Raw genomic sequence first — 12,993 nt, 5'->3', positions numbered from 1 at the left:
GAGAACATGCAAAATTGCATATATATATACACACAAGAGAATACATGCATGAGAGGTAAAATCAGAACAAATTGTATGGATTGTACAGTTAATTTCTTAATTTTGACGTAGTACTATAATGGTATGAAATGCTAATTATGGGGAATATGACAGGAAGAGTACAAACAATTTCCCTGTACATTTCTCTGCAACCTCTTGTGGACTTTTACTTTTAAAAACATACAAAAATTTAAAATCTTCTATTTAGTAATATATATATGCTTAAGTTCAACTAAACCATGGAACAGAAGCAGGTATTTACAATTTGTATATCCAGCCAAGAATGTTAGTCTTAATATATGAAGATTAATTATAAGCCAAAAAGGAAAAAAGAAAACTAAGTTTTTAAATGAAGAAAGGATGAGAATAGGCACTTTCAAAATAAAAAGTGGCATATGTGAAAACCTAATTAGAAATCATAGGAAATCAAGAAAATGCAAATTTAGACAATAAAGAAATACCAGTCTGTATTTCACATACTCATATAAATTGTCTTAAAATGCCAAATACGGTAAGCTTTTAATATAGATTCTGCCTAGAAAGAGAAAAGCCAATTTTTCTAATTTAATATATGTTCATAGAACCCAAGTCTCAATACACAAAACATAATTAGATACCAAATGACTACACAACTATGTACTTGGAAGAAATTGAACGCGATTTAAATTCTACTGAACAAATTCCCACTTACTAAAGGTTACTTTTATCATATATCCAAATATATAGTTACCATATTTTTCATTTTCTTCCTAATGCAAGCTAATAAGATTTAGCAATCAAGCACTTAAAAATCAAGAGGATTTTATTACACTTCTGTGTGTTACTAGATGAAACAGTAAGGAAAAAATAGCAGAATTAGATTTAGTGAAAACATTCACAAGATTGGATATTTATTAAGAAGTGGGCTGACTACTTTGTTACATGGCTGGAGCGCAAAAGCTAGGACTTGGAGGTACACATGAATGCATAGTTGAACATGGCTAATAGAAATTCAGGAGACAGACTTGTAGTCCTCAACTCTTAAGAAGTTAGGAATAAAAGTGTTCATTTGGCCCTTCATGAAGGTAGCAGGTGGTGTGTCTTACCAATAACCAGAATGGATGTTTTGCTTTCTTATGCAGCAGAAGAGAAATTTGTGACTTAATATAAATGAAACAGCTGATTAAAGTAAAACTTTAGAGGTGCCAGGGTACTAAAGCCCTATGCCATGTGAAATTTACACTCAAAGCAGCAGTGCATCTCAAATACTAATTGTTCTACAGCTGTTTTGGGGGCAGGGGAGGGAAATCCCTTACTGTTGTTAAACCATACCCTGGAGTAGATTCGTCTTGAGCTAAAATCATCCCTGGGTTGTCAGTAATTTCAATTGACGTCAACCCTTGGAAAAAGGCAGGAAACTGAAGGAAATGTTTCCTGACCTGGGTCTGGTATAACCTGCTCTTTCAAAAGCCTGGAGTATCCTGTTCCTTTACAAAGAAGCAAAGCTGTTTTGCAGTGAGGATGCTGATACACTTAAGGAAGTTGCTATATGGCACAGACACTGCTCTGGCTTGATAAGGCACACCTATGTCCAAGTGATGGCGAAGACCTAGTCAAGAAACAAACTAAGCCCATTTAAGTTGGAGCTAACCAGCTAAGGGGTTTCCTTATGGCTCACAACTAATTCAATTTGCGTCAAGACAGGGTAAAAGAAAGAATGTTCTAAGAATGAAGGTCCCTTTCTTTGAAATGACAGTTGCCGGTGCCTCCATGGAGAATGTGGGCATTTGCACCTTTGAGCTAAAACCTGGACTTTGGCAAGATGCACCTTTGAGCTAATACCACTGCAGCTATGGTTCCTACTGTGAAAAGTAAGCTGTAGACTAGGAGAGGTATTTACACCTATTTCTCACTGACAAAGAGTAAATGCCAGAATATCTAAAGAATTCCTGCCTATCAATAAGAAAAAAAGGCAGGGACCTCCCTGGTGGCGCAGGGGGTTAAGACATAACCTATGAAGCTATCCGCATCCACTGCAGCAGTTCAATCCATGGCCAGGAAGCAACCCGCATGGCGCAGCAGACCTCCCCTGCCTCACCCGCTGCTCCCCTCAGCAGCGTATTTCAGTCAATCTGCCTGTTCTGTTCCCCACTCTGTCTCTGGTGAATCCTCTCACCCCCATCACTTCTGGCCTGTACCCCAGCTCTTGTATGCATAAATAAATAAACCTTTTTTAAAAAAAGGCAAACCAATTTTAGAAATGGGCAAAAGATTAACTGGTTCCTTTAGTGAAGGAAAAGAGGCATGTGAGACTCAAGTCAAGGCTGGCTGGAAATGGCAGGTAGGCGTAAGAACAGTGCCTAGTATCTGTGCCAATTCCACAAAACCTAGAGGGTCACTGTAGGGTAAGTAAATGATAACAGGCTCTTCTGCCCTTCCATCAGGATAGATGATGGATCCTTGTGGTCCTGAATGCATGCCTGATGGCGGGCACCTGTGACAGGTTTGGGCATAGGTAGATGGGATTCACCTGGGTTGAGAGACTGGGCTTATAAGGGTGGTGTCACAGGGACGCCAGCAGAACGAATGTAAGAGCAGAGCGAAAGAGAGAAGCAGAGAGGAATAGAAGAGCAAGAAGAGTGAAAGAAAAGCAGAGGCCACGAGAGAAGGCCAAAAAGAATGAAGACTTGCTGGGGGCTGGGAGGCCTGTCAGCCTCCTGGCCCCCCAGAACCCTTGCCTGCTGTGTACCTGGTAAATCCCAATAGAAGCCTGCAAAAGCTACTGAGGGCTCTAGGAATCCTCCTTCACCTCGTCTGCTCAGATCTTAGAGATCCTGCACTGTCCCTTCCTTCCCATACAGTCACCAAGCCCAAGACCTCCTGGAGATCAGGAAGGAGATGCAGGGCCTCCCTGGTGGTGCAAGGGGTTAAGTGGCAGCACTGTGAAGCTATCCACAGCCTCTGCAGCATGAATTCGATCCTCGGCCAGGGAGGTGACCCACATGGCGCAGCAGACCTTTCTCCTGTATTGCTGGCTGCTCCCCTCAGCAGTGTATTTCAGTCTATCTGCCTGTTCTGCTCCCCAATCTGTCTCTGGTGAGTCCTCTGTCCCCCCCAATCCCGCCCCGCACCTCTGGACTGTACCCTAGCTCTTGTACGCATAAATAAATATATCTTAAAAAAAATAAAAAGGAAGGAAATGCAACTCCCTGTGAATAAACATATCAGATAGCCTCTTGGGGTGCTCCTCCTGATCCCAACCTCCCTCCCTCCCCCATCTTTTCAGAAGCCCACTATTGCACCAACATTTTGAACAATACCTGTAACATTACCTATAAAATGAAAAACTGGGTAAATACAGGTAAGCTTGACCTGTAACAGGGTGTAACAGGGTAGTTCCCAGGAAAAGGGGAAGTTCCAAGTTTCCTGCCCCACCCAAAGGAGGATAGAGGGAGCAGGGAGGAGAAAAAGCTGGAGAGGGGACTGAGGAAGGAAAGAAGCAGGATGGAGAGCAATGAGGAGACCTGAAGGAGGTACATGGAGCAGAGAGACATGTGAAGAAGCTGCACTTGCTTCTTGGTCCTGGACTGGTTGAAATAGATGTGGGTGAGAGACCCGTGGGGAGGTGACAATGGCAGCTTTTATCTTGATTTTGATTTTGCTCTTTTCCTCTCAAACTTGTCTGGCTGTTTCTGACTCTTAGAGTCCCGACTGAAAGGTGCTTTAGATTTGTGGCAGGCTTTCAGGCCTTGCGCTGGGCCAATCGCATTTGGGTGGACTTTTACCCCTGAGAGGATGGGTAACTTTGGGTGCTTGATCTAGAAACTATATTCTTTTGGCTTTTATGTATTGTTTATTAAAGTTCCTTTCCAATGCAAATGGCCAACAGGCATATGAAAAGATGTTCAACATCCCTTATCAGGGAAATGCAAATCAAAACCACACTGAGATGCCACTTCACACCAGTAAGAATGGCGCATATCAGGGCCTTGCCGGTGGTGCAGCAGGTTGAGTGCCGCACTATGAAGCTGTCTACAGCCTCTGCAGCACGGGTTCAACCTGGTTGGCTGGCAAGAATCCCACTTGGCGAAGCCGACCTCTCCTGCCATGCCCGCTGCTCCCCTCAGCAGTGTCATTGGTCAGTCCGCCTGTTCTGTTCCCAGCTCTGTCTCTGGTAAATTTTCCCACCTTCCCATGCCTCCGTTTGTACCCTGGTTCTTATATAAATAAATCTTAAAAAAAAAAAAATGGCACATATCAAAAAAAGTAGCAACAAGGATGTGGTGAAAAAGGAACTCTCCTGCATTGCTGGTGGGAGTGCAAACTGGTCCAACCACTATGGAAAGCTGTTTGGAGGTTCCTCAGTCTACTAAAAATGGAGCTACCATATGACCTGGCAATTCCACTCGGAGGGATCTACCCAAAGGACACAAATACATGGATTCAAAAGAACACATGTACCCCTATGTTCATTGCAGCACTATTTACAATAGGTAAAACCTGGAAACAACCCAAATGCCCAAAAATAGATGACTGGATCAAGAAGATGTAATATATATGCACAATGGAATATTATTCAGCAATCAAAAGAGATAAATTCATGCCATTCGCAGCAACATGGATGGAGCTAGAAGGAATTATGCTCAGTGAAATAAGCCAGAAGGAAAAAGAAAAATACCAGATGGTTTCACTTATAACAGGAATATAGGGGAATCAAATAAGACATCAGTGTAAAAAAATAATAACAGCACAAAACACAACAAAGCCAAAACAATTATAAATCAGACAAATTGCAGGGGAGGAGGAGGGACAGGGATCAGAGGGAGGGAGGAGCAGAGGGGACTGAGGTGATGGTGCACGGGTGCATTGGTGAAGGAAACTCTATGGGGACTACACCTGAGGAGGAGTGGGGGTAAGCAAATATTGTTTAAAAATGAACAATGTTATAAAAAAAAATATTAAACAAGAAAAAAAAAAGTTCCTTTCCATTAAAGGTCTTATATGTTTTGTCTTGATGCAGCGGATGGCAGAACCTATTTAGAGCAGGCAGGTCTGAGGGTTCTGGGGTGCCCCCTCCCTGCCCTGTAACAGACCTGCTCATGATACAATGTGACTCCCGTTAACATGAGGAATTCAGTTCATTCATTTCCCTAACATGTATCTCCTCCTCACAACCCACCCTTCAAAGGAAGGGTATTGAAATGAAGCCTTTCCCAAGACAAAATGGCCAAAAGTAAAGAAACAATTACCATTTATATGGAAAAATATTTAAATGTTTCTGGACTCAAAAAATAATCCACTGAATAACATAAAAAACCTAAAATAATACCTATATTAAAAGCAGGAATGACCCAATAAACACAAAACTAATATAAAGTCATTCCTGGGCAAGAAGCTTTGCAGTGTCATTCACACTCCTGGGGCACACTGCCTCTATAGAGGCACAATTTGACATTACTTTTTGCTTTTCGTCTTTGTCATAAAAGTGAACGTGCTCTTCAAATTTCTTTTGATTAGTGAAAGCAGGCACTAATGTAAGTCTTTCATAAAAGCAAAGCAGCATAACATGAATTCTTGAAAAGCAGGGGATATCTGTAGTGAGGAATTTAACTCACTCAGTTCCCTAGTATTTTACATTAGTTCAAACACATTCTACAAGTTCAGAACTCAGCACTGTAAGCCTCCTGAGACAGTTGGATTGGAGACCTGATCTATCAAACCAACTGATCCTTTGATATATGTTCCAAACACTAAAAAGGTTAGGGGAGAAATATAAAAGTTCGTGTAATTAAAAAAATCCTTATTAAATTGCCAGCACTCATTTTTCAGAGAGAAAACTTTATTTGAGGCATCAAGCAACATAAAGAGACGAGTCATGCACAAGTAATGGACTTATTTCCATAATTATACATTTGATATTCTCTGGTGTCTTAAAAAGGGTGTGTTGTGAGCAAAGATGAGAAGCACATTGCTTTTACATTGAACACTATCTATATTAAGTGCTTAAGAAAATCTCTTTTAAATGTTTCTTTCTTCAAAAGGCGGATTGGTTTTGTTTGGACAAACTAAAACAAACTTGTTCTTCCACTGAGGATGACATTTCTCCCCAGAGTTATTTATGAAATAATGCAGCTGCCTTTTTCTTTAAAGGGATTCTTGTCCTCTGGAATTCCTTTCACCAGAGGATCCTCTCCAGAACGTTCTTCGATGTAGTTCTTTATTTCTTCAGAACATTTAGACACCTGAAGGAAAAAAAAATTAGAATTGTTCAAACTTTGTCATTATCCTCCAGTGAAATTAATAAAATCTAGTACAACCAGTATTTTAAACAATGAAATGGAATAAAATATCAGAGTACAGCACAGAGTATATATTAACTATATGGAGCATATATTAACAATCACTGTAATATATATTTACTATGGCCAGGATCAAAAATGTTTGAAAGTCACCATATATTTAAATAGATCATCCCCAGAAATTTCTAACCATTGTTCCTCATATGATTTACTTCCTCTGCTAAAGTACAATTATGACGTGTCAGGGTATTTTACGAAGTAAAACATACCCACTTTCAATTTTCCATGCTAAAGAACAGGTGCAGCAGTAAATAATCCCCCAATGTTTTGGAGTGTGTCTTGCCAAAATGTACACTAATTATGGGTGTGGACCATATTCTACACATTTCGCAGAATGATGGAAGAATTGCCAAAAGTCTGACTCTGGGAACTTTTAAGTTACCCAAATGATCCACCTTGTTCAGCTCAGAATTCCTTCCCCATTGTTGGGGGGGTGGGCAGGGCGGGTGGGATGGACATTAAACAAAAAAACAAAGAAAAACCCCCTTATCTGAGGTTTATTAGGACTATCTGAGACTATTATGTTTGTGTAATCATTTAGAACTTTTCTACAATGGAGAAAGGACTGAATAGTTTCTTCAAAAGTCTATTCTTAGGAGACATTGCAAGTTTGAGTTAAAAAAAAAAAGTGGAAAAAAGAGCTAGTGTTTTAATGAAGGCTTGTATCACTAGTAAGAAATTGGAGGTAAAAATTATGGCAGCAGTAGATTATTTCAATGGACACTTCTTAAAATTAGGCAAATACTCTTATGAATTGTAATCTAGATTAGGAATCTTCAAATTGAATTAATGAGAATCACTAAAAAATGTTTGCATATATATCCCAAAATGTACATAATTATTAGACATAACTCAAGATGTTACTGCGTTACTGCACTAGGCATAATTACAAAACCTAAACTGGGGCCTCCCTGGTGGTGCAAGGGGTTAAGTCTCAGTACTATGAAGCTGTCCCCAGCCACTGCAGCATGAGTTCAATCCCCGGCCAGGGAGCTACCCACATGGCACAGCAGACATCTCCTATCTCTGCCACTGCTCCTCTCAGCAGTGTATTTCAGTAAATTCCTGTGTTCTGCTCCCCACTCTCTCTCTGGTAAATCCTCTCATTCTCCCCACTCCCCCCTGCAACTCTGTTACATCTCAGGTCTTGTATGTATAAATAAATAAAATAAATCTTAAAAAATCTTAAAAAAATAAAACCTACACTGAAAACTACAAAAAAGGTGGGATTTAAAACTAATCAAAACTACAACATTTAATATTTTACTTTCATACCCCTGAGATTCTTTGCACACTAGTGTGAAAGGCCACTGATCGAAAACTTAAAACTAGCTGCAGCAGTATTTAAACTGTGGCAAAATAAAGGCTTTTTGGGCCCCAGTCTCCGGTAACATTTGCTCACAATTGCTGCTGACATTCACCGTGTTTGTGTACATTTTAAGTAAATTCTCAGATGCGATGATGCAGATATACATAACTTGGGGTCTGTGGCTCCAGAGAAATTTGTGGATAAATTCATGTTTTCCCAAGTTGCATCTGTTTACAGAAACCTCTTCATTAGGTTTCCAAAAAGATCTGCTAAACGCTAAAAGTGGCTAATTCCTCCTGGTGCATTTCCTTCCAGGATCAAGAGGATATGTTTGAACAAAAATTAGCTGGAGCCTGAATTCGGCCTGTGTTTGCCTCTCAGGCCTGGGCAGAGCACAAAGCTCAGAAAGGAACGATTTTATTGAAACAATAACAGATCAAGCATCAGGAGACAAGAGTTTTTGTACCCGCCCTATCAATATCTCTATGGTTTTAAATGAGGATCTAGTTAACCTTCTTGGGTTTCAGGATTTTTTTTTTTAATCCTTAAAAGTAAGAGGATTGAATGTTCCCTAAGAGTAACGTTGGAAAGTGCATAATAAAATATGCTTGAATCAAAGACTATCCCTGGAGTTTTCCTCACTGGGAATCTCTGGAGTTGAAAAGTCTATGCAGCACGGTGAGTCCTAAGGAATAAGGGAGGGAACAGGAAGGGAGAAATTGGTAACAAATGAAGCCTTTAATGGACATTAATATTGAGCTGCATTCAGGCCCTTACCCCAATACTTGCCCAATATTGACTGGAAAACACTTGTCTTTTCTCCCATGTAAGTTCTACAGTGGACCAGATATTAAGATATTCCAACTTAGTATAGAAACCAATTTAGTTTGTTTCATATGTTATCTCTAAGGTGCATTGTGTGAAAAAATCTAGGCGATCAGCACAGACTATATTTTGGGCTTTGTCATCCACAAAATGAGTTCCTTGAAATTTTTAAGAAGTAAGTTTACTCATTGGATCCTGTAACTTTCCTTTTTTACTTTAAACATAGTAGCATTTTTATAGCTACAAAACTCTTCCCCCTGGATAGAAATTTAGGTAGAGCTGGGATTTGAAAGTAAAAGGTTAAATTTGAGAAAAGAAATGTGTAAAGAGTAAAACTGCCTTCCACTAATCACTCAAGAGTAACAAAACTCTTGCCATGAACAGATGTACCATAACCAGAACAGGAAGGTAAGCGAGCGTAATTACCATACCTTACCTCCTTCAATTCCACTGTCTTAATTTTTTTTCTAGTATTAAGCCCCACAGAAATAAAATCAGTTTAAAATTTTCTTGCTGTGGAGGAAGGACTAGATTATTCCTCTTAGAAAAATTTATCCAAAAAGCCTAATCCTGGTTAACAGGTTGCCTGATTGATGAAAAAGGAAGATGAGTATCTTAACAAAGACCCCTATTATCAGCAGGAAACTGAAGTCAGGATGATAACAGCTCCAACAAATTTCCGTGGAGACTTCTGAACACTGGGCATATGTTCTCACTGAGTTTATAATCCACATCAGCAGTTTTTAAAATATTTAATCGTGATCACTACAAAGAATTTCCTATGCAGTATAATTATTTATTTATAAATAAACATAGATAACGACTTATTACTTCACTGTACATACTAATAAATCCCAAAGGAATAGGATTTACAAATAAATGTTTAAAAACTGTAATGTTTCACTTCGGAGTCCCACCAGACTGTTCACTCACTGGACACCTCAGGAGATCCCTGGTGAAATTCAAAACTTGGTAACTCAAGACTTTAAACTGTGATCTTAAAAAATTCTTTCCAGTACCATCGTTTCCCATGGTGAAAAAGATAAAGGAACTAAACAGGCATCTGCCTTTTCCCTTCAGGCTGTTTTAAAAAACCGACGCGGCAGAATTTTCTTGTCTCCCCCATTTTAGGCTCCTCAGCTGTTCTGACACTTGCCTTTGAAGTGCCTCGCTCTCCCGTGGCCGCCTACGATTTACCCACTTCAACCAGCAGTTTGCAGGCACCGCCAAAACCCCACTTCAAGAGCAGACCCTAAAAAATCCAAAACCCACCAACCAACCAAAAACCCAAAGAAAAAGCCCTACTTGTTTGACCTCAAGAGACCAGGAGAAGCTGATCCCGGTTCATTTCAGAGAAGGACAGAGTCTGGGGCAGCCAACTTACCTGCTGCCTCTGCAACTTCACTTCTTTGCGAAGTTGCTCGACTTCCAGCTTCAGTTTTTCCTTCTCGGGCAAATCTTCGATGTGAAGAGCAGGCATTTTTGCTCCTGAACTGCGCCCAGGAGCACACAGCGCTGGAAGAGAGTGGCTGGACGTGCTGCAAACCGCTGCGTGTCCCGAAATAACTGCGGTGCCCGCACCCCGCCCGCCGGCGCTGGACGTGACCCTCCCCGCGCGCGGAGCCGGCGCCCCGAGAGCTCAGCCGCCGCCGGACGTGCCCTCACCCCAGCGCTGCGCGGCGGCCCGGGAGCTTAGAGCCCTGGGGGCGCTTTCTCAGGTCCCCACTGCCGCGGGAGGCCTGCCCAGAAAGGCCGCGGTTAGGGTTAAGTTTTAGGGGTGGCCCCGGGCCCCCGAGGAGCCGTGCTGCCCGAGCTCCCCGCGGGGATGCTGGCCCCGCGCTCCTGGCTCTGACCCTGCCACGCCCGCCGGGCCCGGCCTGGGCTGGGGCCCAAGGGTTGGGGCTGCGCTAGCCCACTTTCCTGGAGAACAAAGTTTTACTTTTTGTTCCTTTTTTCCCCCCCCCCATTCCTAGTCACATCCGGGTTTTGTTTGTAAAGTAAGAAAAGGAGGACACTACCAGGCAGGAAATAGTCTCCAATAGTTTTAAAAATATACAGTTCGTAACTTTCCCCCAGTAAGATATGCACGTTCGTTGTGGGAGATGTGGACAGTTAAGAAAAATTCCAAGAAAATGAAACTGACTTGGGATCTCATCTACCCACCGCATCTGCTGGGGTGCATCCATCAGTGAGTTTAAGGTCTGAAACCGACTTACACGTTTTGGGATACAGAGGGGATTGGTATGTGAATATCGTTGACAACTTGCACGGCCATTTTCTGACAATAATTTTCTCAATCCTGAATGGAATCTTTAGTCATTTTTCAGGGGGATATTTTGTAATGATTGGACGATAAGAAACTAACCAGAGGAGAAAAAAGCAAGAATCTTCAAGTTCTTAGCAGAATTTCTCCACTACCCCATCTGCCAAGGTCTGGGCAGCACTTGACACCAATGGTTTTGAATTCCTGGCTCAAGCACCTTCCAGGATGTAGGAAGTGGCTTCACTTAGTACTGGTTTCTTTACTGTCTGCAAAGCAATATTCATCTAGCTGCCACTGGGTAAAGCCAGGAAACTGTCTGGTATGAAACATTTTTATGTGCACTGTACACTTTCCCTTTAATTATAAACTAAAACCTTGCTAATGATGCGTGGAAGACTAGAAGAAAAAGTATTAATGCAAGAAACTTTCCCAAACAGCCAGATAATATTTTCTCACCAGAGCTTACCTCCTGCCTATGAAATCAAATTCAAGAGTTTAACTGATGATCTCAGGTTACTTGGCCTTAACCACCCACAGCCACTTCTTTTGTTTGTTTATTCATAGTTTCTTGCCAGCCTCCTCCAACATATCCTCAATCAATACATCAGAATGAAAGGGACAATGAGTTACTTGATGGGTACTTGTGGATTCTTGTCCTAGCTCTGCCACTGGCTATCATTGGAAAAGTCACTTATATTTTTTCTGCATTTTGATTTTCTGGTTGGTAAAATATGTGATAGGCAGGGGAGGGGTGGATTAGCTAAGGTATGCTTCCTTCCTAATTGTTTTTATGTAAATAGATTTGATAAATAACTTACACAAAGTAAAATATTTAATAAGAGACTTCTTTTTCAGGAATTGAAATACCACACAGGTCTCCCAGGCTCAAGTAAGTTAAATCAGTGGTTGAAGTTTTTCTGTTAGTAAGCAGTCAGCCAAGACAAAAACACATCTGTCTCCAGAAACCAATTACTTTTGTGACTTCCCATTGCATAAATTTAAAAGTGAGGTGAAAAATAGATTAAATAATTTAGTGAAAATAGTTAATGTAGCCTAAATTAAATAATATGCACTCGAATTAAATAAATCGGTTAAGCAAATTAGTGTGTGTTTGTTCCAAATCATAAAAATAGAACAATTTTGTTCTGGAAACTTCTCCCCTCTGAAATCATCTAGTTATTTACAGTGATATTTATAAATCCATACTAGTCTTTTACTTCTTCCCCAGTCTTAATTGACTTCAATTAGAGATGAAATACATCTTAATCTATTCTTATTTTTATCCTTATCAAATAATTCACATGCTAATATCATATAATGTAAACTGATTACACTATAATGATTTAGGAAATGTTGAAATGACATGATCGCAACATTCTTAAAAATGTTTTGTTGTTTGATTTTAACGGTAAAATGTGGGGAACATTTTTACTGAGGTAATACTGATTTACAACACTGTGATTCAGAGGCACAGGGTCACATCTCCTCAGATGCGTGTCATAACACACCAAAGCACCTGCAGTCCTCCACCATAATCCACTGTGCCCCCCCCCACCCCCACCCCAATTTGCTCTCTCCCCTTTCCTTCCTTCTCTGGTAGCCTCAATTCTGTAGTCAGATTTCTAAGATTTATACTGGCTTGATTTTGTTTGAACCTTTGTTTTCTTTTTCTTTTTTTAAGATTTATTTATTTATGCACACAAGAACTAGGGTACAGGCCAGAGGTGTGGGAGGTCAGAGGACTCACCAGAGACAAAGTGGGGAGCAGAACAGGCAGATCGACTGAAATACACTGCTGAGAGGAGCAATGGGGAGTCAGGAGAGGTCTGCTGCGCCATGTGGGGTCACCTCCCTGGCTGGGGATCAAACTCTTGCTGCAGTAGCTGCGGATAGCTTCATAGTGCTGTTTTTTAACCCCTTGCACCACCAGGGAGGCCCCTGACCCTTTGTTTTCTTTTTCTTTATTCTGCATATAAGTGAAGGCATCCAGTATTTGTGTTTCTCCTTCTGACTTATTTTGCTTAGCATAATCCCTTCCAGTTCCATCTATGTTGTCAAAAATGGCAAGAGTTCGTCTTTTTTATAGCTGAGTAGTATTCTATCGTGTATATGTATACCACGTCCTTCTACTCCATGTATCTATTCTTGGACCACTTAGGTTGTTTTCATAACTTGGCTATTGTAAATATCGCTGCAATAAATACAGCAGTGCATATATC

The 12,993-nt window shown here is 40.8% G+C and overlaps 1 protein-coding gene across 1 annotated transcript; it reads right to left on the bottom strand.

Moving 5' to 3' along the window:
- Positions 1 to 5,821: 5,821 nt before the first annotated feature.
- On the bottom strand, positions 5,822 to 10,136 carry GNG11 (G protein subunit gamma 11). The gene is made up of 2 exons (XM_037508007.2): positions 9,896 to 10,136; positions 5,822 to 6,260 (listed from the first exon to the last, which is right to left on the bottom strand). The coding sequence occupies exons 1-2, from the start codon at positions 9,989 to 9,991 to the stop codon at positions 6,135 to 6,137; spliced, it is 222 nt and encodes a 73-aa protein (XP_037363904.1). The 5' UTR covers positions 9,992 to 10,136; the 3' UTR covers positions 5,822 to 6,134.
- Positions 10,137 to 12,993: the final 2,857 nt, after the last annotated feature.

This window comes from Talpa occidentalis, unplaced genomic scaffold (genome assembly GCF_014898055.3).
Source record: "Talpa occidentalis isolate TD23 unplaced genomic scaffold, MPIMG_talOcc4v2.1, whole genome shotgun sequence".
In the NCBI taxonomy this organism is placed as follows: Eukaryota; Metazoa; Chordata; class Mammalia; order Eulipotyphla; family Talpidae; genus Talpa; species Talpa occidentalis.
This window is presented reverse-complemented; position numbering and strand designations above follow the sequence as displayed.